The following is a 23251-nucleotide window of genomic DNA, read 5'->3' on the forward strand; positions in this document are numbered from 1 at the left end:
AGTGTTGGTCCTGCCGCGTCGTGTGGGGGGGGGGGGGGGGGGTGGGGGGGTTGGCCGTAAAGGCAAACATGCGGTACTCCGGGCTGTTGGATATATCAACAGGTAGAGGGAATAGCGAACAGGACAGATGTAAAATGGGAAGGGGGAAAAGGGGGACTGAGTATTTTTCTTGGTTAGGAAAGATCTCGCGTGTTCACATCCATGCATATTTTCCACGCATGCTCTGGAATACTGTACTCCAGTGGTATAACGATTCCGTTTCCTGGCGTGCGACATGGGATGCATGCGTCAGACGCCCTATTTTTATCTTTTTCTCTGTGTAACACAGTCCGAAGCTCTTCTCTTAATAACTCCACGGCTGAGCATGGGTGACAAAGGCTGCTCTTGGCTACCGCATTCATAATAAAGGATGTGCCCTTCCTACCAAGCAAGCTCTGCTTGGCAATACGTAGATCCAAGTGGAAAAAGCTGTACTTTCCCTGCTGTGAAAGTGTAAAAGGACTTAGCTGCAAATAAGGATCAGGTGCACCATGTTTTGGAATGAGTTTTCCTTCCCAAATAAAGGTGAGGATACAGCAGTTGCCTGGTTTAGTACAAAGGGAAAATGCAGGCGAAACTTAAGCATGCAGATAAGACCTCTGTGGTCAGTGTTCTGGGTTTTGAAATGAAAAGTAGGTCATATTTTCCTGTTCTGATCAACCACTGACTACTCTGCTCTCTTCCTTTTTGAGCAACACTGTTAAAAACATTTGAACTGGTCTCAAATGATATTTGCGTTTATATTGTCTGAAGCTGCTAAGATCAAAATCAGGCTTAACTGTGGGCAGGTTTTACACTCCTCTAATTCTATCAAAAGCGATGCAGTCACTGGTAATTAACACCAGAACAGGACGATTCACAGTTGAGCTCTTTGTCACCTCACATCGTCTTATGCAAGAGCAAGGGAAAGGCTGCACCGGCTGGGCGACTGCTCCACCACGCCAAGCTTTCCCTGGGATTCCTACGCCTCTCCGTCATCGCTTTCACAACGCCCTCTCCCACCAGCACGTCTTCGTTCTCACCAGTAGGCTGCTGCTCAGCTTGGCACAGGGTGCCAAAGCAAATCCCAGCCTTTCCCCAGGCAGACGTGCCACGCACCGAGCACCCCGCCGAACGTCTTCGCGCGTCTGAGGCGCCGCAGCGCTGAGCGCCAGGCGTCTTCCCCTGGCGGCCAGCAAAGTGCGAGGGAAGCAGCCAATGCCTGACCGCGAGGTACTATCTGATGCAGTCCTATGGCGACGATAACCTGAGGTTTATCACAGGCGTGAGCGTACCCAGCCTGCCTGGATTCCAACCGCGCGCCTTGGTGCATATCTAACAAATCTGGCAATCAGAATTAAACAGACTTAAAAAACAATGAGCAGACGGAGCTGAGGTGCTTTTAACACGAGCATTAGGAAAAAAAGCAAAACCTCCCCAAACCTCGCTGCAGTTACCGAATTTTGAGGAATTTCTGCAAATGTCGCGCCCAGTAACTCTAACACTATTTCAGCATTGGTGGTTATTCTAGAGTCTGTGAGGAAAACTTCTATTATTTAAGCCACGACATTTATTTTAAGAAACGTGGCTGAAATATTCTGCATGCTCCCTTCCAAGCGCTTTATGCTTTTGGCATGCTGAAGCATCTGTGGAAACGCTCAGAAAGCTACCTGTCATAACAAGGAGCCCTCTGTGCCTGGAGAGGCTCCTGGAGGCCACCGAAAGAATGGTCCCATTCTGATGGGACACACCAGCCAGGTACACCCCCTGCACTCCCCCACGCCGTCAGGAAAAAAGGGAGCTACACTACATAATAGCTTTTAAGTGTACTTATTGGGAGTTCTGGGAAAAGACTGCAAAACCCCTGCAGCGGTGCATTCCTCCAGTTTCCGACTCTCTAAATACGTTAAATGACTGCAGTGGCTGATTTAGGGCTTAGCCCGTCCCAATGCACTCAGGGCAGAGCTCCCACTAGTAACAAAGTGGGCCACGACCAAGGACCCCCTAAACTAGTCAGCAGCTTGTGCTGGAGACTCTCCAGGCTACGAGGGGCTGCATCCTTAATGGTAATGATGTGCCAAAAAAATCGATTGGTAACATCCATATCAGCGATGCATCTACAAATGTATGTGCCTGTTCTTTGTACCCTCGGTACACAAGAGACAGCAAGTAAATACACCTATTTATGCCTCTAAAACCACTAAGAACAGTATCTACATTTTCTTATCCTACCATATAACTGGTGGCCACGCTGTTTGCAGCAGGTACCCCAACGCTTACCCTCAGCAATGCCTTACATGTCCGTCTGTCCTGCTTGCATTTCTAGAACTGTTCAAGGAATACTCTGAGTCAGTCTGGAGAGAATCACTAGTGTGACTGAACACACAGTGGGGGAAAAGGGGCTTCTTTCCTTTTTTTTTCCCATCGGCGTTCTGGAATGTAATTCCAATGCTTTCAAAAAGGTCAAACAGGATAAAATCTATAGAATAGTGAAATGTTTAAAGTAACTGCTGCTTGTATCTTTAAGCCAGAGCTTCGGGAAGTACACACCAAATAGTTTTATTGCTAACTGTCTCAAGCAGTAGGTCTTTTTTTTGTTAGAGCAACTGCACATGATGAATGATAAAATGAAACAAATTGTCATGTTTTAAAAATGCACCTAATACACAGCCTCAAAAATATAATGTCAGCGAGTGCTCAGTGTCCTGATTTTTTAAAACCAAATTGAAGCTTAAACTGTTTGAACTACAAAGAAAGCGCAGAAACATTTTGAGTATTGATTTTAGCTGTGAGCACCCAGGCATGCTTAAAAACAGGGTCATCAATCTGATTCTTTTAAGAAAAAGAATTTACTTTTAGCTACCATGGAGAAGCACTAGGAGATGTAAACTGTTGTGTCGTGGGTTTAAACAGGAGAGGGAAAAGTCGGGTCTTGTGGGCAACGAGCATCAGGTGAAGGTGAAGGCACCAAGGGCGAGTTCAGGACACCCGGGCACCTCCTCTCGTGTGCGCTGCAGAGATCCTGCTCCACCTCTGCCTGGGCAGCCACCGAACTGCCCTGCCTCCGCGCCCCTGGGTGAGAACGGCCAGGGGCCTGCTGCCGAAAGGGCAGGGAGCCAGCAACCCACGGCTCTGGGGGAGGAAAACAAAAGACACGAAAAGACTGCCCTCGTCATGAAGTCCCCTCCTATTCCCGCCTGTTTTGACTCCGAATTCCTTTGCTATGGGAGGCTTGTGGAAAGGACAGACTTCAGGTGCCCAGAGCCAGGGGACGGTAGGGGCATTCCGCTCAGCCTCCCCTCCCAAACCAAAGGGCTTAATACCAAGTGCCTGGGAGAAGCCAGGCAGCCCTCCCGCAGATCAGGGGGTGCACCGCGTGCCCCAGGGCAGCGGCAGAGGATGCAAGACCCTGAGGGGCGAAGAGTGGCCCTGGCCAGTGCTGACTTGGCCCGGAGCGCGGCATCCGTGGGGCACCAAGCGATGGCTGCAGCACCTTGCCTCGCTGCAGGATCTCACAGCATCCCTGCCTCTTCCCAGCTGTTTCTTTCCACCTGCGGCATCCCACTCTGCAGATGTTTCAGCCACTGCAGCACCACCCGTGCGCCCTTCGTGCTTTTTCGGTGTCTGGCCCACAAGGACAGAGGCTGCTGCAGCCCACGGCGTAGCTAGGGCTGGAAGAGGCACGTCACCCGGACCGGGTACCTCCTCCCTTTGCTGGCAACCAGGCACGCAATAGCAGGTGCCAGTTTTCGGATGAGGTGCAAAGCTCAGCTCCAGACCACTTGTCAGTGTGGATTCAAAATGGAGGTGCTAAACTTGGGCCACGCGAATGCTCTTCTCTGCTGAGAGTACAAGCCAAAAAAAGAAGAGCATCTTACTCAAAAGAGCAGAGCAGACTTCAGAATAGAAATTAAAAACAAAAACAAAAACAAAACAGAAAATCAACACCTCCTTAGGAGCTCAGGTGACCCCTCTGGTTGTGATAGCTTCTGCTGATCGTTTTCTGACACAGTTAACCAAAAAAAGTGTGCAATTTACACCCTGTGTGACTTAACAGGCATGCTACTACACCTTCGTTCTTCACTTATTTCAAATAAAAATGTAACAGGAATTCCTACAGGTTTTTGCGCTGCTTTCAAGATTTATTTTTCCTTTCTAAAACTAATTTTCCTTGGATTCACTCAAACTCTGTTTTAAGATCCAAATGTACTCAGAGCTGATCCACAAATAAAAATAAAATGGCTCGCTCCTGCAAAGGGCTAAGCCTGGGCAGAGGGCGAGAGCTGGACGGGAGACAGAGTGAATGGAAAACAGCAAGCGTGTGTTTTATGTGGCACTTTCTAGTGCTGCCACTTGGACTTTAATTCAACAGTGCTGCAAAAGAGCAGCTGTTCACATCATGATGAATAAAGACCTATATAAAACTTCCAGCTGCAAATACGCTGTGAGGAATTATTAATCTTAATGTAATAGAGATGCTGTACAGTCAGTCACTGGCTCACAAGTCATTTCGGTCTCTATCCAGGGAAAAACAGCCTTCGTGGCTGCTGGCTCTTGGCAGAGCCATGAAATCTCCTTGCCTAAACAGCCGCAAGATGCTGCTCCCTGTTTCTAGGAAGGATTTTCCTCCTCAAAAATAGACATACCTAGAAACCAACCCAACTCACACTTCTCCTAAAATTGTTAGGCATACAAGAGGGATGCCCATCAGGAAAGGAGTTACTAACAGAATGAATCTGTAGGTCCTGAGCACCTTATTCACTGGGGCACAGGGAAATCATTACTGCTCTCGTGTCATTTTCTACCACAAGACTGATGAGATGTCCTTCCCATAATTCCACCTGCCCCCTCATGATTCCCAGCCCCACCCCCAGGCGAGGGGAGGCAGCCAGCCCCTCTCCGTGCCATGGCCCATCCCTAAGAGGGCATCACCCAACTGTGCATCCCTGGCAGCTTCCAAAACCTCCTTGCAGGAGAGGAGAGGAGAGGACCAGGGAGAGTCGCTCCCCTGCGGAGGGTTGGAGGTGGCACCCACGCCAGGCAGTCCACTTGAAGGAAGGAGTCTTCCCCTTCGTGAGCAGCCCCGCACTTCCCCGGGGCGGACTGGGACTGCTGCTGGCCCTCGTGTGGGAGAACAACATTTCTGCTGGACAGCTTGCCCTGCAGCACGGCCACCACGTGCAGCCCTTTGGGGCTCTCCCCTAGCAGCCTGCATGCATCTGCGTTTGGACAAGTTCCATAGCAATATGAAGCCAAAGTGCGGGAGGCTTTCAAATTGCATTTGAGTAAACGTACACTGACAGCAGAAAGAGGGGCTCCGGAAACCGCAGGTTAAAAATCCAGGTCTGGGAGGAAGTGCAGTGCAGAAGGTGCCCACCCTGAAACTACCCAAGCCCTCAATTTACTCAGCTTCCACTCAAACGTTTGCCCTCAGCATCCATAGCAACTTTTAGTTTGGGCAGTCATACCCATGGTCATGTAAGAGTTGGGAGGAAAAAAAAAAATAAAAAAAAAATCACAGGAGCACTGTGACAGGCATTTATTACGTGTTCTTAGGCAGATACCCTGGGCAAGCTGATACTTGTGATCCTGCCTTTCGTCACGCCGCTGACTCATCCCTCGCACCCAGCACGCTCCCATCCGTGGGTGAGTGCAGGCTGGCCCGGGATCCCGAGGAGTGTGTTGGGTGCTGCCAGCACAAGCGGGACGGGCGCGACGCGATGCTCCCAGCGATGCCCATCCCAGCCACGGCACAGGGCCGCTGCCAATACCCCATCGGCCGCTTCTCCAAACCCCAGACCACCCCCCGAATGCCGCCTTATCACTCAGTGGCTCGCTAGCGCTGCAGTAACTGTGTGACTTTGAATTCCCACCCCTGCGAATTTGAGGGCAACGGGGTGCCTAGCTACCCCCAGGTGTTACCTGCTTAAGGGTCAATGCTTTTGAGTTGCTTTTCTTGCACATCGAGATGAACACTGGCTCACGCAGGACAGGGGCAACACAGTTGTCAGCAAAATACCTCTGGGGTTCATAGACACCAGTGAGACAGTATTAGACCAGAAATGGTTGCCTTCCCCCTAAATTTTAACTCTTATCCCAGTGACATTTATTTAAACTGCTACTGAAGACAGAAAGCTGGGGCTATGTTTAAAGGCTTTATCTCTGTAAATATTTGGAGAGCTATAAATACTGAGCCATATTCATAATATGAATATTGGACTTACTGTTCTGTTGCCATGAAAATTACTATAAATACATGTCCAATTCTTAATTTCTCTGATTTGCCAAGAACTCCTTTAAAAAGACAAAAAAAATTCTTATGTAAGACGTCTTGCTATTTAATTAGCCACTAGAGGCAAAGGCCACAGCACAGAGCAGGAACTGAAAACTCAGTGATAGAGGCAGACAAAGCACGTAGCGCGCTAGCACGTTATGTGGCTGGGTGTCCCAAGTGGGACTTATTATAATCAGACAGTCCATGAGTCAAGCCCTGACTGTTTTCTGTGTTTGGGGAAAGGAGGATGTGGGAAGGGAGCCTGGCTGAAGGTCTGAAATAAACCCCCTTGCTTCTTCTGCAAGTCACATGAATACCGATGGCTTCCAAATTTCACAGTACCTCTGTCAGATTTTTGGGGTTTTTTTTAATGTAGAAATGAATTTTAAAAAAAAAAGGAAAGCATTTCAAGGCATTTTATAAAAGCGCAGAGTGAGGATGGCTTTGCAGCTGAAGAAGTAGCGAGCTGGGCATAGGGTGATAGAGCTGCCATCTCCAGCTCTGCCGGATAGTTTTTGCTTCATCACAGATACATGACTTGATTAGAGCAGAGAAAATTTCATAACAAGTTTTTACATATTTCCAGCCTGCTCTATGTTTAATCAATTTGTGCTTCAGCCTTCTTATAAAACAAAAGCCAGTAACCGTGCCATGTGGCCGGGTAACCCTTTATTCACTACAGAAAACGCAGCGCATCCCAGCCCTCTGGTTCCAATCCTCGCATGATTTACAGGCACGTTCCTTGGGGAATAAAGCAGATTAATGCAACCCCCTGGCTCTCTGGAGTCAGGAAAGTGCTGGGTGCACGTCCACGTTCCTCAAGACAGATTCTGCTTCCATTGTTTCAACGCCTTAAAAGCATTGTCATCACATGCACAGCATTCATAAACATGCTGCTTGCAACTCCTGTCTCAGAGCAGAAAAGGGCAGTGTGTTTTGCCAGGTCACTACACACTTCTGGTCCTGCTCTCCTTCCTCAAGCCACCTTTGAGCCACCTGGTTCTACAGCTCCGACTACACTGCACTTTTATCTGAAAGCGTGCCCTCCATGGAAAGCATCTTAATGCAGCAATAAAAATAGGTCAGGTATATCTTACAGCTTGGCTTCAAGGGTTTGATCTCCAAGACAGTCTGACTAAACTGTGAAAAATCCAGAGAGATTGGATTCCACACTGAGCTGTTTGAGAGCAATGGTGATGCCATTAGTTGATGTTGCTTGTTTTACCAGAAAAAAAATAGATGCAACAGACTGGACTTTCTGATCAACAAGTGTAACGTGATCAGCTCTGCCCAACAGGCTAAAATGAACTGAAAGGCCTGTGATCTCCAACAGCAGGTAAATAAAATAAAATAAAATAAAGACTCTAATCTTTTCAACATATAGGGACTATTTTCAATCAAACATTCTAAATATTGTCACGTTGAGTAACATTATTTAGTAACAGCTATTGCACTAGAATTTCATCCAAATACTGACGAGCTAAGAACACAACCCTGTTTAAAGCTGGTAAGATGGTCAAATAAAATGTTGCAAATATTAATGGCAGAACTTGCCAATAAAAGCTTTTCAGAGTAGCTCATCTGCTCCTACAAATGGATGGCACCTTGCTGCAGCTGGTGCAGCAGGATGCCAGTGCATGACTGGGATTTGAGGAGGATGCTGAGGGTAACACCTTCTCCTTTGAAAGGAGGTATGATGAGTACTGGTGACCAGGACCTGTGTTTTTACACCCAAACCGAGACAGCATCTGTATCAACCTGTTGACTTCAAACATGAGGCTCTGGCGCAGGTCAAGTCCCGTCTTAAAAGGCACTGCTCCTCCCATCCTACTCAAGCCATGCTTGGGTGTCTAACCTAAGTAAACCTCGGTCCTGGTGAACTGGTAAGATCTTAAAGCCAGTTACGTGTAATTATACACAACACATCGAGTCGAAAAGAAACAGGGAAAAGCCAGGTGATTCACACCACCTAACTTTTAATGCATACAGGCTGGACAGGGTCTAGTCACCTTGGCTGCCTTTGCAGCCAGCAAAATGAGACATGCGCTCTGAAGGTGTGACTTACCTGAGCTGCTTCAGATGTTCACATCGGAATAAAATTAATAGCTCCCTAAACTCTATACAGCCAAGCCTTCCCCTGATTACAGAGAGAAACTAAGGTAATTAGCTCAGTTGCAGACATCTATGGTCAGCCAAATAAACCTGAAATGTAGCCTTGCCCCTGTAACCAGCTCAGGCCATGGTTCAAAGCATGAGTGCCCCGCAAGGCTGGGCAGTGCTGCAGAAAAGGCACGCCGCACTCAGCCCAAAGGGACACGGAGCAGAGCTTCTGCAAGAAGACCCCCACAGCAGCAGAGCCCACCACAGACACAAAGCTTTGCACTTCACCACCGCGCATTTCGGGCAGCAGCCCACAGCTTTTCACAGCAGGGGTACGGGACCATCAACTTGAATGGTGGTACTCTGCAGCCCTTTTCTCTCCCAGAGGTAAATGTCAAAGTCAGCTCCACCACAGCTCAACTTCAGTGCTCCGGCTTCTCCACCCTGATTTTGGGGGCCTGCTGTACCCTGGACCTAGAGTCAGCCACAGCACAGGGTGGGCAGCGGGTGGTCACGGCTCTCTTAGAGGAGAGGTGCGGCAAGGACCAACTCATTTGCCCGCAAAGCCTGCAGCAATGCCCCCCGCTCGGGTCCCAGCAGCGCTCCCCATCTCAGCTCTGGAGCACACAGGAAATTCTGGAGCAGCGTCAGGTATGTTTTGGGTGGCCTTGGTGTTGCTGTTGTTTCAAAACTGGAGTGCACCTTAGAGTTACAATAAAAAGGCAGTACTCTTGCTAATGTTCATTTTTACACTAAATTCAAACTTACTTGTATTAGATGATACCTTTCTAATACAAAAAAGGGACAAGAGCATTCACTAATAACTGGAGAGTCGAGAGGCTAGAGGCCGAATTTGATCATATTTTTCTTTATTTTATTTACATTATTCTACTCAAGACTGGGGGAACAGAAGAATGCTTTTACTCATTAGACCATTTTCCCAAAAATATCTGCTATTACAGCTAGGCTTCTAGGTTAACGCTGCCCTGCGATTAGAGCGACTACCCATGTAAAACCTATTGGGGCTGAGAGTTTCAGGGACTTCATTTACGCCAGCAAAACTGCAGAGCCGTAGCCCAGTGCCAGCACCTCCACTGCACTGTCTTGCTCTTTGCAAAACCTCTCCAACCTGCCTCCATTTCGCGTAGGGATCTTGCAGCCAGCAGCGGGGCTATGTCAGTTCACATATTTTAAGGTTTTCCTCACAATCGGGAGGGATTAGAAAATGAGGCTTTGATGTGTTCAGGACACGTGCTTGAGATTACTTGTGCACCTAGATGCTAGCACATGTGCCTGCAAGTTGTGGTCTAAATTTGCTTGTCCCTGGCAGCTCCTGTTTGCAGCTATGGGTGGAGTTTGTGTAAAATTCTATTACTGTATGCCATTTTGTAGTCAATAACACTCTATGACCTATATTCAGTAACAGTATTTGAGTCTATATTGAGGAATATTACATCATTGCAGAATAAGAGCTATGACACGTAAGGCCCACATAATGGAAACAACATCATTGCAAGAGAAGCGGTTGAAAATTAATTTGAAAGCCATTTGGAAAATTATTGCAGCATCATTCAGGATTATTGATGAATAAATGCCATCTATAACTTTTTTTTAAAAGAGCTGCACATTCCAAGCCATTTTGTGAATTCCTGCATATATGGGGAGAGATTTACATACTTTATGTGGCTTTTTTTTATTCTGAGATGACAGGCACTATCTAAATATCATTATACTTATAAACACGACTGCTCCACACTGTACAGTGTTTCAACCAGACCAAATACTCTCCATAGCACAGTAGGTGTTACACGATGGTAATACAGAGTTCTGCAAAGAGCGGCAGGATTTTTGGGGGGTTTGCCTTTTTTTTTTCAATAAGCATTATCTTCTATGGACTTCTCCAAGGCAGAAAACCAAACCCATACCAGTTACACTTCTTCAGCACTTCACAACTTTTAGACGTGCTATTCCTCTTCAAGTCAATGAGAGTTTTACAGCTAAATCTAACCCTGCATGCTTTGCCAATTTTCTCTGATGTTTTTCTCCTAGAAATGCAAGCACTTGGTACATATATAGCAGTGAGACTGTATTAAAAGCCACAGCAGGTGGAAAATAATACAGCCCAGGGAAGTTTTTGTTTCTGACTCTCCTCACAATCAAAGCTATGCACAAAGCACAATAAGGCACAGTAAATAAAGACATTTCACACAGACAAGCACGAAAATCTTCCAAAACAAAGAAAATTAAATTATCTTTCAACTAAAGAACACACTGCAGTGAAAGACTAAATGAGCGATTCTAATTAAAACCATGCTGCGAAATCTCCTACTTTCCACCACAAAAAAAAAAAAATCAGCTAGCGTTTGTGTGTGTGCAGCCACCCTCTAAAACCAGTCAAACAGCTTTCCAGCCAAACAACGCAAGACACAGCATCTCAGAACTACAAAACATATTGAAATTATTTCCATAGCAATCATAACAACAACGTGCCAGGCCAAGATGCGCGGGGAGGGTTGGGGGTGGTGGCGGGAGCTCAGCCCCCCACAGGCCCTGGTGCCGCCGGTAGCACCCATGCAGCGCCCGTCCCCTTGCCCCACAGCTGCATCCAGTGCCCCGCCAGTGCATGCCGCCCTGCTTGACTGTGTTGGCTTTTGGCAACCATTGGTCTCATCTGAAATGGTGACTGGCACCCCTTCTCCATCCCGTGCTCATAAGCAAAGCGTTTCACCCCCACGTGCACACACAGGGGAGTCCTGGCCCCCGGCAAGCATGGGCAAGGTTGTGCAAGCCCTGCTTGAGCTTCTTAATCCTGACATGTCGCAACCATCTCAGGCTCAGGTCCTTCTCCTTGCAGTGCTAAACCAAGTAGCGGCCTCAGGTGAAGGCGCTGAAGAGGGGGATGAACACTCAGAACGAACCCTGCACCCAGGCTTCGCACGCGGCTCAGCTCGGAGCAGCTCACCAGAAATGAAATGGGATCTCCCTTCCGACCCACTCCCTTCTAGCTATTTATCTCCTTGCACAGCCACGATATGCTGCGGGCTTCCCGAACGCTAGCCACTGTCCTCTCATGGGCAGAGAGCCAAGGGGATGGGAACGTGCGGCTTGTTAAGTACAGCGAGTGTGGGCATCCCTGTCCTGTGCAGAACACGCATGATATGCTGATACGGCTATTTTGACACAGGGACAGGGACAGGAATCAGCTAAATATAGCAGACTTCACTGACCGGTCTAGATGACAGACTTAAATGCCATGAAGAAAGGTACAATTTGCCCAAAGACAGAGGAAAGTAATGGGAAGATTTTGGACAGCGATGAGAAGCTTGGGTATTAGGCCTGACTTGCCATCAAGACATACAGTAAAAGCTGCAGAGACATAGGGACTTCATGCCCAGGGAGATGTGGGCAGGCATAATGGTGGCAGAACAAAAAGAAGATGCAATCATCCTAAGGGATCCCAAAATCAAAGGGAGCAAAGGCAGAAGCAGAGTAAAAGGAGGACTCAGTTAATGGCATTCGCCTGAAAACCATCAGAAGGAAGCAGCAACACATGGGGAACCTGCAACCGATGCCCAAAGTGCATCACATTTTTAAGTGGGAAAACTTAATGGATCTCCTGAAAAGCAGCAAAGAGGTCAGTTGCTCCCCTTTTTCATGCTGTTTTCGGGCAGTTGGCAGCCCCGTATGGTCATGCATGACACCCAATCTCTTGTAACGCCTGTGCAAGGCAGTGAAAGTGTCTTAATCCAGATTTTGGTGCTGAGTAACCTGAGCAACAACAAGTGACACAATTAATTGCCAGTTGATCGATGTATCCTTGCTCGGTAGAAAACTTAAGCACATATGCAACATTTAATTCTACTTTATGAAAATTTAAGGATGTACTTAAGTTCCCTGTTGCACCATAACAGAAAGATCACTTTGCTCAATCTCTTTTACATTTTTTCCCTTACATTACATAGAACTGGACCAGCAATATTTGTATACGAGTTAGACTGCAAGTGGCAAGGGAGGAACTCCCTTTCTGATGAGGACAATGGGTTTTCACCAGGATTCACGTTCGGCAGTAACACCGTGCTATCAGTGCCCCGAAGACCAAAACTCATGGAGGGGGGCTGCGGTGTCTGTAACTGAAGTGCCAAAGAACTTCCAAAAACGTGCCCACGCTGTGCCTGCAAGTGCTGTTTACTGCTTTGAATAGGGCTGCATTTGAAACCTAGGCAGTAGACTTTTAAATCCCAATGTACATAATGTCTGCATGCAAACCAAAAGCAGGAGTTCCTTCGCTTTATTGGGTACTGAAACATTAAAAACAGGTGTTTAAAAACCATATTACAAATCTGTTGGCAACCTGTATTTTTTTTTTACCACGTGCAAGTAAATTGATCACTAGTGTGTTTCAACTGTTTCAGTGAAAATACGCAACTTGCTAAATTATTTCTTAAACATGTGGAGGGAGTAGAAAGTTTATTTGATTTTGCCGCACTGACAGCATGCAACGTATTTTACTTAGGTGTATGTATATAGCAGATGCTGTAATGGATCATCTCCCTTTCACGGCATGTACCACAGAAGATCTCGAGCTATTCTTCACAAGGAAAGAAATGATAAACCCCTTCTCATAACGAAAGCTGCAACGTACTTCGAGACAGCAACTGAGTAATTTGACACTGCATTTTCCACTGATTCAGCCTGTTAGTTGGAACAATGACTGATTAAAATGGAAAAGCTATATTATAATCACATATACTGACATTCCAGATTACAAGGTATGTTACAGATGTGATTTTTTACTCTTCTTACATATAAAAATTAGAAATTATAAAACCAGAAATTATTGCAATGGAGTTACACTGGTGTGAAAGTGATCTGAAATACGAACTGGCCCCCAGTAATCTTCCTACAGAAAGCACACAATACAATTTTCATGATATATATGTTTTACATAATTTGGAGTACCAAGAAGAAAAGAAAAAAAAAAAGTTTGCCCTGAGATATTACTTTTAGGAATAGAGGACAGATGTCTAGTTGCCAAAGCAGACTTGTAAAAAATTAATCACCTGCCTCATGCAGGTTAGCAGTATTTGGCAGGTAGGCTAGCTCAGCTCATAATGAAGCATCTGGCTTTTGGTAAAGCTGCATTTTAATTTTAACCATGTTTCATTTCAGCTTTTGGGTGCAAGTCAATGTGCAATAATCTGACAAGTCTGGAGCAGATCTGCTGATTGGTAACTTTGGTGTAGGTCCTCTCAACTGCAACCAAAACTGAGTTGAGTAACAACCATGGTTTGTGCCCAGACCACAGCCTCACGCATCATCTGAACCTCCCTGGAAAGCCATTTTAAACCCAGTCCTCAACATCTTGCCCATCCACAGTCTTACTTTCTTAAAAACAGCTAAACTGACTAATTGCTAACAGCAAGCTCCTAAGCATGTGCTTGAATTAAGCAGGCTAAACTGATCAACTTCAGGTGTGCCCCAATACTGCTTTGAATGTTGTTTGGGTTTGTTGGATTTTGGGTTTTTTTGTAACTGAGGTCTGGTAGTTTGAGGCAAGCAAAAAGTCTACCCATGTTATATTTTCCCTTAGAAAAGTGGGTAGCCATTTGTAGCACTACTGGTAGCCTCTTTTGGCTAACGAGAAGCATATGTGGCTCCTTCCCAGATGCTGGGAGGGCAGAAGAAGAGTTGCTGAAGCTCAGAAAGGTCTGCAGAGCTGCAGACTTCTGACTCTGTGACTCGCATCACTTCTACGTGTTCCCCCTGGTGCACGCGTGTTCAGTGGAAGGGTGCTTCTACCACAAATCTGCTGGGAAAAAAAAACCACCACCACTTGTCCGTGTGAGACAGCAATCACTACGCAGATGCAGGGGCCATTTTTTGACATTAATAGCTCAGGCATTTGAAAAATGTCCCAAAAGAGCATAATTAAGAAACTGACAATTTTTGGGTATGCATTATGACCATTTTTTAAGCTTTCTAATGTGCCCAGCCCCTCAGGAATCTCACTGGCTGTTGGTTTTCTCTCCTTGTGTCACTTAAACTGAACCATTTCTTTCTAATACTTTTTTTAAGAAGAGAGAACAGATCACACTACGGGCTCCTGAGCTCTAGCAGATCTCGACAGAGGGTACAAAGGAAGGAACTGGGAACATTTAGCTCCGTAAGCACATTTGCAGCAGCCTCACTAGCAGTACTACCAACGCCTCTGCTGGGATGCTGTGGCTTGTGCAGGTATTTTCCTAGCACACTGCTGCAAAGGAACTGTGTATTTCAACTGCTGATTATATTAATTTTTTCGTTTCCATCTTCATTGAACACCACCCACTGACAGATACTCCCCAGGCCTACATACACTTGCACTTTATTTGGTTACATAGAAAAAACAAGACAAGAGGGATTTTTCTTATCTTGTTTGGGACCTGACCGCCTGCAGGAAAGGGGAATGGCAACTTCTAGAAAGAAAATTTGGAGACAGAGCGAGAGACATGGCATCTGCAACTTTTAGCAATGTGATGCAATATTAAGCAGGGGGCAAAAAGGATGGAAAGAACAAAAAAAGCATAGCACTCAAGCAGTCAGGGATGAGCCCTGATTCCTCCCTGGAGAGCAGTGATACGCGTTTTTGAGGTATGCTTCCAAAATAATGATGAATCGCCCTTTCAGACAACGTGCAGAAAAAAATCTGTCCACTCTGAGAACAATTCACCAAGTGAAAGGATTCAGCATGAGACTTGAGGACAAAGTAAATGAGGAATAAGAGAAGAAAGGCTACTGCATTTATGTTCTATCTTTTTTGGCCTTGCAGAGACTTCCATCACTTTGTTTCTAGATACTCGGGGTGCGTGCGCTGCTGGTCACCAAAACCAGCCTGACAAGGGAAGCAGAAAGGACAGCTCTGCGAGCAGTGGTGGAGATGAAGATGACTCCTCTGCTCCCTTCCTAGGTCTAACCTAGAAGGTCTTTTTGCCTTATCAACCATCACCAGGAGACAGCCAAAAGACACCCCACAGTGAGACCAATGCCACCCACTCCTCTGTCCCAGAGAACGAGGCAGAAAGGAAACCAAGAGAGGCCAAGGAAGAGGGAAGCTGGGTGCTGACACCATCGCCCCCTTTCCTGAGGGAATGGAGGCAGCAATGGTGGAGGAGCAGGAAAATGCCTTCCATCCCCTCCTCTCTCAAGGCCACCACTAACTTCTGCCTTGCCGGTGGCCAGCGAGTCCAAACTGAAGGCAAACCTAGGATGCTGGGCTAAATCCTTTGGGCTGGAAAGCCAGACCGAATATCTTGATGTCTTAGCAGCCGGCACATGTCCTGAGGCGTCCGTCGGGCGGGCAAGGGGAAGGTATCATTTTTGAAGGAGAGCGGCGTGCACTCCCCCAAACATGGGATGGTGGAAATTTTGTTTTTCATTTGGAAAGGGGTGTTGTGCCGAACAGCAGAAGCCTGTCCCCAGGACCGCTCATAAATCAGAGCTGAAGTTTCATCTTCTGGGTCATGAAATCATGGACCAACAGCAGCACTCTTTTCGGAATGGCTCCCTTAGGGACTGAGCCCTTCTCAGGGAGTCCATAAGCTACCTATACGGCTGTGCTTGTGGAGCTACCCTGTGGGACCAGCTTCATGTGAAATATCAAAAAAGAGAAACTCCCCCCTTCCCAAAATATGATCTTCTAATGATGAAAAACCATGATAAAAAGCTTTCAGTGGGCTTTCTTCCATTTGTTGGATTTATAGAAGCAATAGCAGCCTTAAAACATCTGTCAAATCATTCTACTTTTCAGTTTTGATTATCTGTCTGCAAGTTTGAGGTTAGCTTTAACTATACAGACGCAAGAGGTGAGAAAGCCATTCAGCTTAGATTTATTCTTAAGAAGTACCGGCTGTCTGAAACAGGGCTATAAAACGTAGGCTCCCTGTCTGGTTTGTTGTATGGTTGCATGGCTTTGTGCTATTAATTGCAACCTGGCTAACAGGTGCTTGCCAATGTCTTTATATCCTCACCATAAGAAAGCATTATATTTCCATCTGGATAAAAGGGTGACGCTGTCTTCTAAAAAGTTAAGAGCAGCACAGCGAGGAAGTCCACTGTGGCATGGCAAGCTGAATCACTGCTTCCTAATGAGAATATGCCCTTGTCTCTGCTCTGATAGACCCAGAGAGGGAAGGGGAAAGTGGCTAACACAATTCCGCCCACATCCACTCCTCTTGGTCAGATGGCCGTGGGCTGGACCCACCAGCGACTGTTTTCCTTCCGATTCCCCTGACTTACCCAGCAACGGTGGCAGCCCTGTTGTTTAAAGCAAACTGGCAGCACTGGGGGACCCCTACTGAGAAAAGCCCTTAGGCATGCACTGCAGGTGTATGAGAAGTCCCATGCTATGTACTTAAAAATTAACCACGGGCTCGCTCTTGCTGTGCAGCATCAGAGCATTGCTGCCAAGGACTGGCCCCGCTCTGTCTGGAAGAGCCTTCCTCTCAGCTTCCTTATCCCTTCATCTCCTTCCTGTCATCGATGGTGAACACCTCTTTGCTTCCCTTTAGCTCTTCATTTCTCTCTTCTTCCCATCTTGCCTTCTGTGTAACTGCACAAGCCCATTACCCCACGCTGTTAGCTCTTTGTGAAGCCGGGTGCATGAGAAGTGCTATGTGAGGCCACGATGTTAAAACACAAAGCCCCAACCTGAATGCATTTGCAGCTCACTGGACTGACTGCTGCCCCCTGAAGTTACAATGGTTTGGCCAACAAGGCTTTCTATTCCCTGAGGTGTTTGCAAAACTGGTGTTCATAGCTCTTGGGTCCCGAAGATGAAACGACTCTGGTAAGATACCTGCGGTGGCCAGCACCTGGACCTGGACTGCTTGAGCTCATTATCTGAAAGCAACAAAACCAACTGATCCATGGGAAGCAAACGATAACACGCTCCATGTGTTACTGGGGTGCACAAATAGCTCAGAGGCACATCGGTGCCTAATTACGGTGATGTGGAGATGTACAAAAATACTGAGACAGCAATTGCTTCTGAGAAGAGTTTGACACTTGTTAGTCATAAGGGGATTTAAAAATCCCAACATATGCCTCAAGGCCTTTGAAATGAGACCCGAAGTGCCTACTTGAGATCTTGTCGAGAAACGGCACGAGCCAACTCTTGTGAGCAAATCACCTGGCACAGACCACATTTTGACTATGTAAATCAGCAGACAAATCATTGTGTTTTGCCTGTAAAATGAGGGAGTTCAGACTATTCATCTGTTCATAGGCTCAGATCAAATTCTGTACGGGAGCGCACAAGCCATCTCACTGCAAAGCCATACAGTGAAAGGCAAGGCAGCATTCACTGTATCTTCAATATTAACTTATTTTTCCAAGAGGAAAATGAACTCTGGCTAGTCCCGACTACCTAGATAAAAAAGGAAAAACCCTACAACTCCTTTTATCCCCTTTTTTTAACCAATTTATCTACCTCATGTCAAGGGTGATCTTGAAGAAAATTCCTGGCATATTTTGCGTCAAAAAAATGAATAATAATCATGACTTTTGAAAGCACTTACTAGACTATTCTGTGCATTTGAATATTTTCTTTCACCCTTTAGTCCAGTCTTTATGGGAGTAAATCATACCCTTTAATTAAACATTCTTGAGTATTTGGATTTTATCTCACAGATACACCACACCCTGCTTGTAAAAATTCCATCTCAGGCAGCCAAAGCGCTTGACTTATTCCAAAGATGAGTTATCAATTAGAATATCTATAGATCATACATTTATAATCTGGTGCCATCCCTCCCTGGGGATCCCAAACTTTTATCTGCCAGATTACTTACCTGCAGCTGAAACAGAGACATGACTGGCTGGAATGTAACCCCCGTCTTGTGCAACTCTTCACCACCACTTTCAAAATGAAGAGTGGGAGATAGGTCCAAACGGAGGACGCTTTTAAAACCTTCTGGATGTAAACCCCTTGAATTAAATTCACCTTGCTTAAAATACAGCTGCGGCTATCTAACTCTGCGGGTTTCCTAAAGTCCCCATTCACTTTGTCTCGCTCCGTTCAGAGAAACCCTCACCCTAGTTGTGAACTCCTGCAGGTGTGGCAGTGCAAGCGGGATGCTAAGGGGCATGATTTCACACCCTGAAGCGGTCCTGGGTCTCACCCTCCCCTGGCACGGCGTGCGGCTTCCCAAAGCCCGACGCCAGGGGGGGCACAGGCCCCCGTCAGGCTCAGAAGGGGGAGTGCCCCTGTCTGCCATCACCGAAGGCAACGACAGCTCGCACAATACTTGCCCGAGCCAAGGGGTAAACGCCGGTGCCAGCCGTGAGCTCACCGGCACCGCTCCCCGGCACCACTCACTTGCCAATCTTCTGTGGCATTTTTAGCTCGCTAGGTGCGCCGGCTCATCCCACTCTGAAAACGTTTGGCAACCGAGAACAGCGATAGCTTGGGGCTGCCATGGCAGCCAAACACCCAAACAGGCAAAGGCGAAATGTGAAAGAGAGGAATATTGCGTTACCGGGCACATTAGCCCTCACAGGCAATTTGAAGCACCCAAACCTAATGGTATCCTGGGGTGTATTAAGAGGAGTGTGGCCAGCAGGTCAAGGGGGGTTATCCTCCCCCTCTACTCTGCCCTGGTGAGACCCCACCTGGAGTACTGTGTCCAGTTCTGGGCTCCCCAGTTCAAGAAAGATGAGGAACTCCTAGAAAGAGTCCAGAGGAGGGCAACTAGGATGATAAAGGGACTGCAGCACCTCCCCTACGAGGAAAGGCTGAGAGAGTTGGGCTTGTTCAGCCTGAAGAAGAGAAGACTGAGAGGGGACCTTATCAACACATACAAATATCTTAAGGGCGGAAGTCAAGAGGAGATATTCAAAGCCCGCATGGATGAAGTCCCATGTAGAATGCTCTAGGTGAACCTGCTTTAGCAGGGGGGTTGGACTATATGATCTCCCAAGGTCCCTTCCAACCCTTGCGATTCTGTGATTCTGTGAAAACCGTATCGTTCCTAAGTGCAGAAGGGAGGAGCAGCGCTCCCACAGAAGGAAATCCATAGGAAACCCTGCTGGCATGAAATACACCTCGGAGACAGCCCGCGGGAGTCTCCAGTGGGCAAGCCCCACGCAGGTGATGGAGAGGCGAGCAGGAGCGAGCGGCACCTCCCAGCACCAGGGAGGAGAGGACTTGCATACACTGGTGGGCATTGAGCACGCTGCTGGGTCCTGGTGCAAAGCTCTTCAGCTTTACATGACGCCCTCTCCAGCTCCAGGGAAAAGTCAACAGCCTGGAGGAGCCACTAGAGCCAAGGAGAAAAAAAAACCGGTCTCCAACCCTGGACTTCATGTCACACCCACCAGAGACTCCTGCCCTCCTACAATCCCGCTCTCCTCGCCAACCTTTGATTCATGGACCCTTCCACCTCCTACAAGAAGTGAGGGAGCAGCAGCAAGGAAGCAGCAGCAAGGAAGCGCACTTTGCCTGGAAAAAAAAAAGATAAACACGCTCCGGCTGCAGAGAAAGCAACCTCACGGCAATTTTTCTGGGGAACCGTGCCATGAGCAGGGGATGCTTTCTGGATTTACTCCTCCTCTGCCTTAGCATGCCCTACAGATATGTGGAGGTATTAGTGAGAGAAAATCTCCCAGCTTCGGAAGCGGGATGCAAGTGGGAGGGGGGTTGAAGCAGAGAAGGGAACAAAGAGATCTCTTCCACATTCTCCTCTTGTCGAAGGTAAAGGGGAAGAGCTTTGACAAAAGCGGAATTTAAGCAAACTCCCCCAAAGCAGCAACGTAAGAAAGGCCTGACTGCCCACATGGGGCAAAAACAGTAACACAAAAGAGTAGTGCAAGAGGTCAGGGAAGTTTCATGAGGGGTTTCCCTGAGTCAATGCCATTGAAAACCCTGGCAAATATTGGGCGGAAAAGTTTCATCCAAAATCTCTCACTTGAAGACACTCAGATACTCTTTGAGCTTACACCTGGGCATGAACTTTGAAGCTTGGGCTCCTTTCTGTATAACATAGTGGACTGAATCAAACCTGATCCAAACACCTGCAACATCTGGAAATATGTTGATTCAGAGATGCATTTCACAGCTTTTGTCAATCACCGTTCTATCGGAAGTTACTCCCTAGATTTCCTCCTTTCATTTATTTATAAGCATTTTTGTTTTTAAAGTACTTCTTTATTTATAAGTACTTACTATTTCTCTTATAAAAAGTATTTGTAAGCTTTTTCTTTCTGTTTTGGAAGTACTTTTCATCCATCCTTCCAACTCTGGTCTAAGTTAGAAGCTTTTAAGTATTGCCTCAAACAGATAACTGGCTGGGATGGCAATGTCAGCTTTTTCTGGCCCTCTTCATGTTTCTGTTCTTTTTGGAAAAAAGGATGTTCAGGTTTTAATAAAAGGACTGAAAAATACATTAATCTTTACTAAACCGGTAGAGCCAATTGACAGGGCTCGGACTGGCTGCTTCCTCCCCTCTCCCTTCATGTCCTTCCGCAGTTTCCTCTCCTCCCCTCTTTTCTGACACTTGTTTTTGTTTGGAAGTAGCACGCTCACTCCCGACAGACTTGGACAGGGGATGAGAGGGGAAATGTCTGGATGCATTTAGTCCAATTAAAAGTTGGCATCACATTCAGTCTTTCCAAAAAGCACGTAGGAAACTTTAAACACCAGGCTGGCCGCTGTGAATTGATGCCTCCCCATTTACATTTCCTTGCATCAAGCCACAGAGAGAGTAGGTATTAACTGTCATCAAGCGTGTCTGCCACAAACCCCTCTTTAATATCATTCACAAATGTTCTGCTAAAACCCTTTGTCTTTCAGCAGATCGCTTCCATAATCCCATGCCACTGATGAGTTTTGGCAGAGCTAAGGAGCGCTTGCTTCTGAAACTCGCCTCGCTTTCCTTTTTCAGCTGCCGCACAAATTCTGTAGTGGCGCTCCCTGCCCCATGTCGTCCCAAACTCGCATCGTCCCTTTGAACGACACGTTTGCTAACAGGGCTCCACAGCAAGTCAGCAAATGCGCGCGAGCCCTGCGTGTGTGGCCTGCACGTCGTCCCCAGCCATCCGGCCTTCCGACAAGCCGCTGCTCCTACAAGGAGGAGCTCTGGCCTAAGCCCAAGCAGCGGCAGCACGGCAGCAGCCCCCGCCACCCCACTCCCCGCCCGCAGACCGTGCCCTGGCACCCGTGGGTCCTGCAGCATCCCCAGCAGTGATAAAACCTGGGCTCTGCTGCACAGGGGGTCACAACCCTGAGAGAAGGCACTGAAAGTTTAATTTCTGGGTGAGAAGGAGGCGGCTGAGGAGGGACAGGCACAGCCGGCTCCCTCCCACTACTTTTCTTGCTTTAAACAACTACATCTTGTTCTTCCCACTCCTGAGAAAAGTCCTTTAAAAATGAATGAGACCAGTCATATAAATGAATTAAGGGTCAGTTTACAGTGTTATTAAATGAAATGCTTTATATGCAGCAATTGAAGAGTTTGGTAGATTTCATTAAACTAGATTCAGACCTCAGATGGTTTCTAGAGTGGCTGGAAGGGTTTAAGGAACTGAACAGAAGAAAACCCAAGAAGCCTCGCTTTGCTCAGCATTCACTGCAACATCCAAACCAGCGACATACTTCCACGTGAATGCCACGGCTCTGCCCTCCGACATGTTCGCAGCTCTGATTAATCCAACCACAAGTTAAGGACTAAGTGTACCGAGGCACGTCCCCAGCTGATTCGAGTATAAACTGCATGCCTGGAATCTGACTGCACAGACAGGTCCGCGGGCACCCCTTGCCAGCTGAACGCTTGCCGAGTTGCACATGGACAGAGCCACGATCCGCTTGCCCCGAATTCGCCCTGTGAAGAGCGAGCGGATGCTCTCGCCCTGTGTTCAATACAGGCTTGGTCCGCCCCATTTAAAACACGCTCTTAAGGCGCACTCATGCACTGTAATCTTTGAGGACAGGGAAAATCTCCCGTCGCTTTTTGGTTCTGCGGAAGAAAGGGTGCTCAGCACAGAGCGCTGAGATAAACAACCCGTGCTGCTGGCTGCTCGTTACACGTTTTGGTACCTGCACAATAGGGTGGCCCCCTGCAGATGCCTTCACAGCCCCTCGACTGCCTTCCGTCTCGTAATGAGCTCGGTGGTGGGATTTCGGCTGCACTTCAATACGCAGTTCGTAAGGTCCTGAGTGAGATGGCAGCTGCCAATCAAGGGCAGGCAGGGATGGGCTATAATGGAAAGGAAAACATATCAAAAATTAACATCAAGTACACTATCACAAACCACAAGCATCCAGCGCTATTACTTTAGAGACCGTGTTTCGCAGTTCATCCTTCACCATCTTACATTTAAAATTTCATCAATATGGACAATGCCATGACATGAGTAATTCAGAAGGTAATGGTTATTTTATGATTTATGGGTTGAGCATATCTGATGGCCCAGATGCTATTCCATTTGTAAACAAAGTGGAAAAATGTTAAGACACAGCTTACAAATACCTTAATGTATTGATTCTTGAACCAAAAGGAGAAAGGTAGGCAGAAAGATGCAGGGGAATTTAAGGAAGACGATATCTGCTGTAGAAGCGAATGCCTTACCAGCTCTGGAGGAGTTCTGCATTTAATGAGTCTAATGGATTTCCACAAATCTGCTCAGTTTACAGGGGGCGGAAAGAAGGAAAAAAGCCATTTCCCAGCTTCCTTCCCAACACAGAACACTCTCTTCCAGAGAGTCTGAAAGCGAAGCCAGTCTCTTTCTGGTTCATGCACTGCAAGGGAGCAGGCTCTGAAGTCAGAACTCGCTTACAAACCCTGCTAATGATGACACACAAGCCAGGAGAAAATCCAGCTCGCTCTT

The 23251-nt window shown here is 47.1% G+C and overlaps 1 protein-coding gene across 1 annotated transcript in view; it reads right to left on the reverse strand.

Annotated features, from left to right (window-relative positions):
- Window positions 1–23251, reverse strand: part of NFATC1 (nuclear factor of activated T cells 1) — a 105313-nt gene that overhangs the window by 73116 nt on the left and 8946 nt on the right. Inside the window, exon 2 of the mRNA XM_035893474.1 lies at window positions 22461–22620. Within this exon, the coding sequence (XP_035749367.1) occupies window positions 22461–22620 (160 nt within the window). The remainder of the gene's footprint in view (window positions 1–22460; window positions 22621–23251) is intronic.

The sequence above is a fragment of the Egretta garzetta genome, unplaced genomic scaffold, assembly GCF_000687185.1.
Source record: "Egretta garzetta isolate BGI_Z169 unplaced genomic scaffold, ASM68718v1 scaffold14, whole genome shotgun sequence".
Classification (NCBI taxonomy): domain Eukaryota; kingdom Metazoa; phylum Chordata; class Aves; order Pelecaniformes; family Ardeidae; genus Egretta; species Egretta garzetta.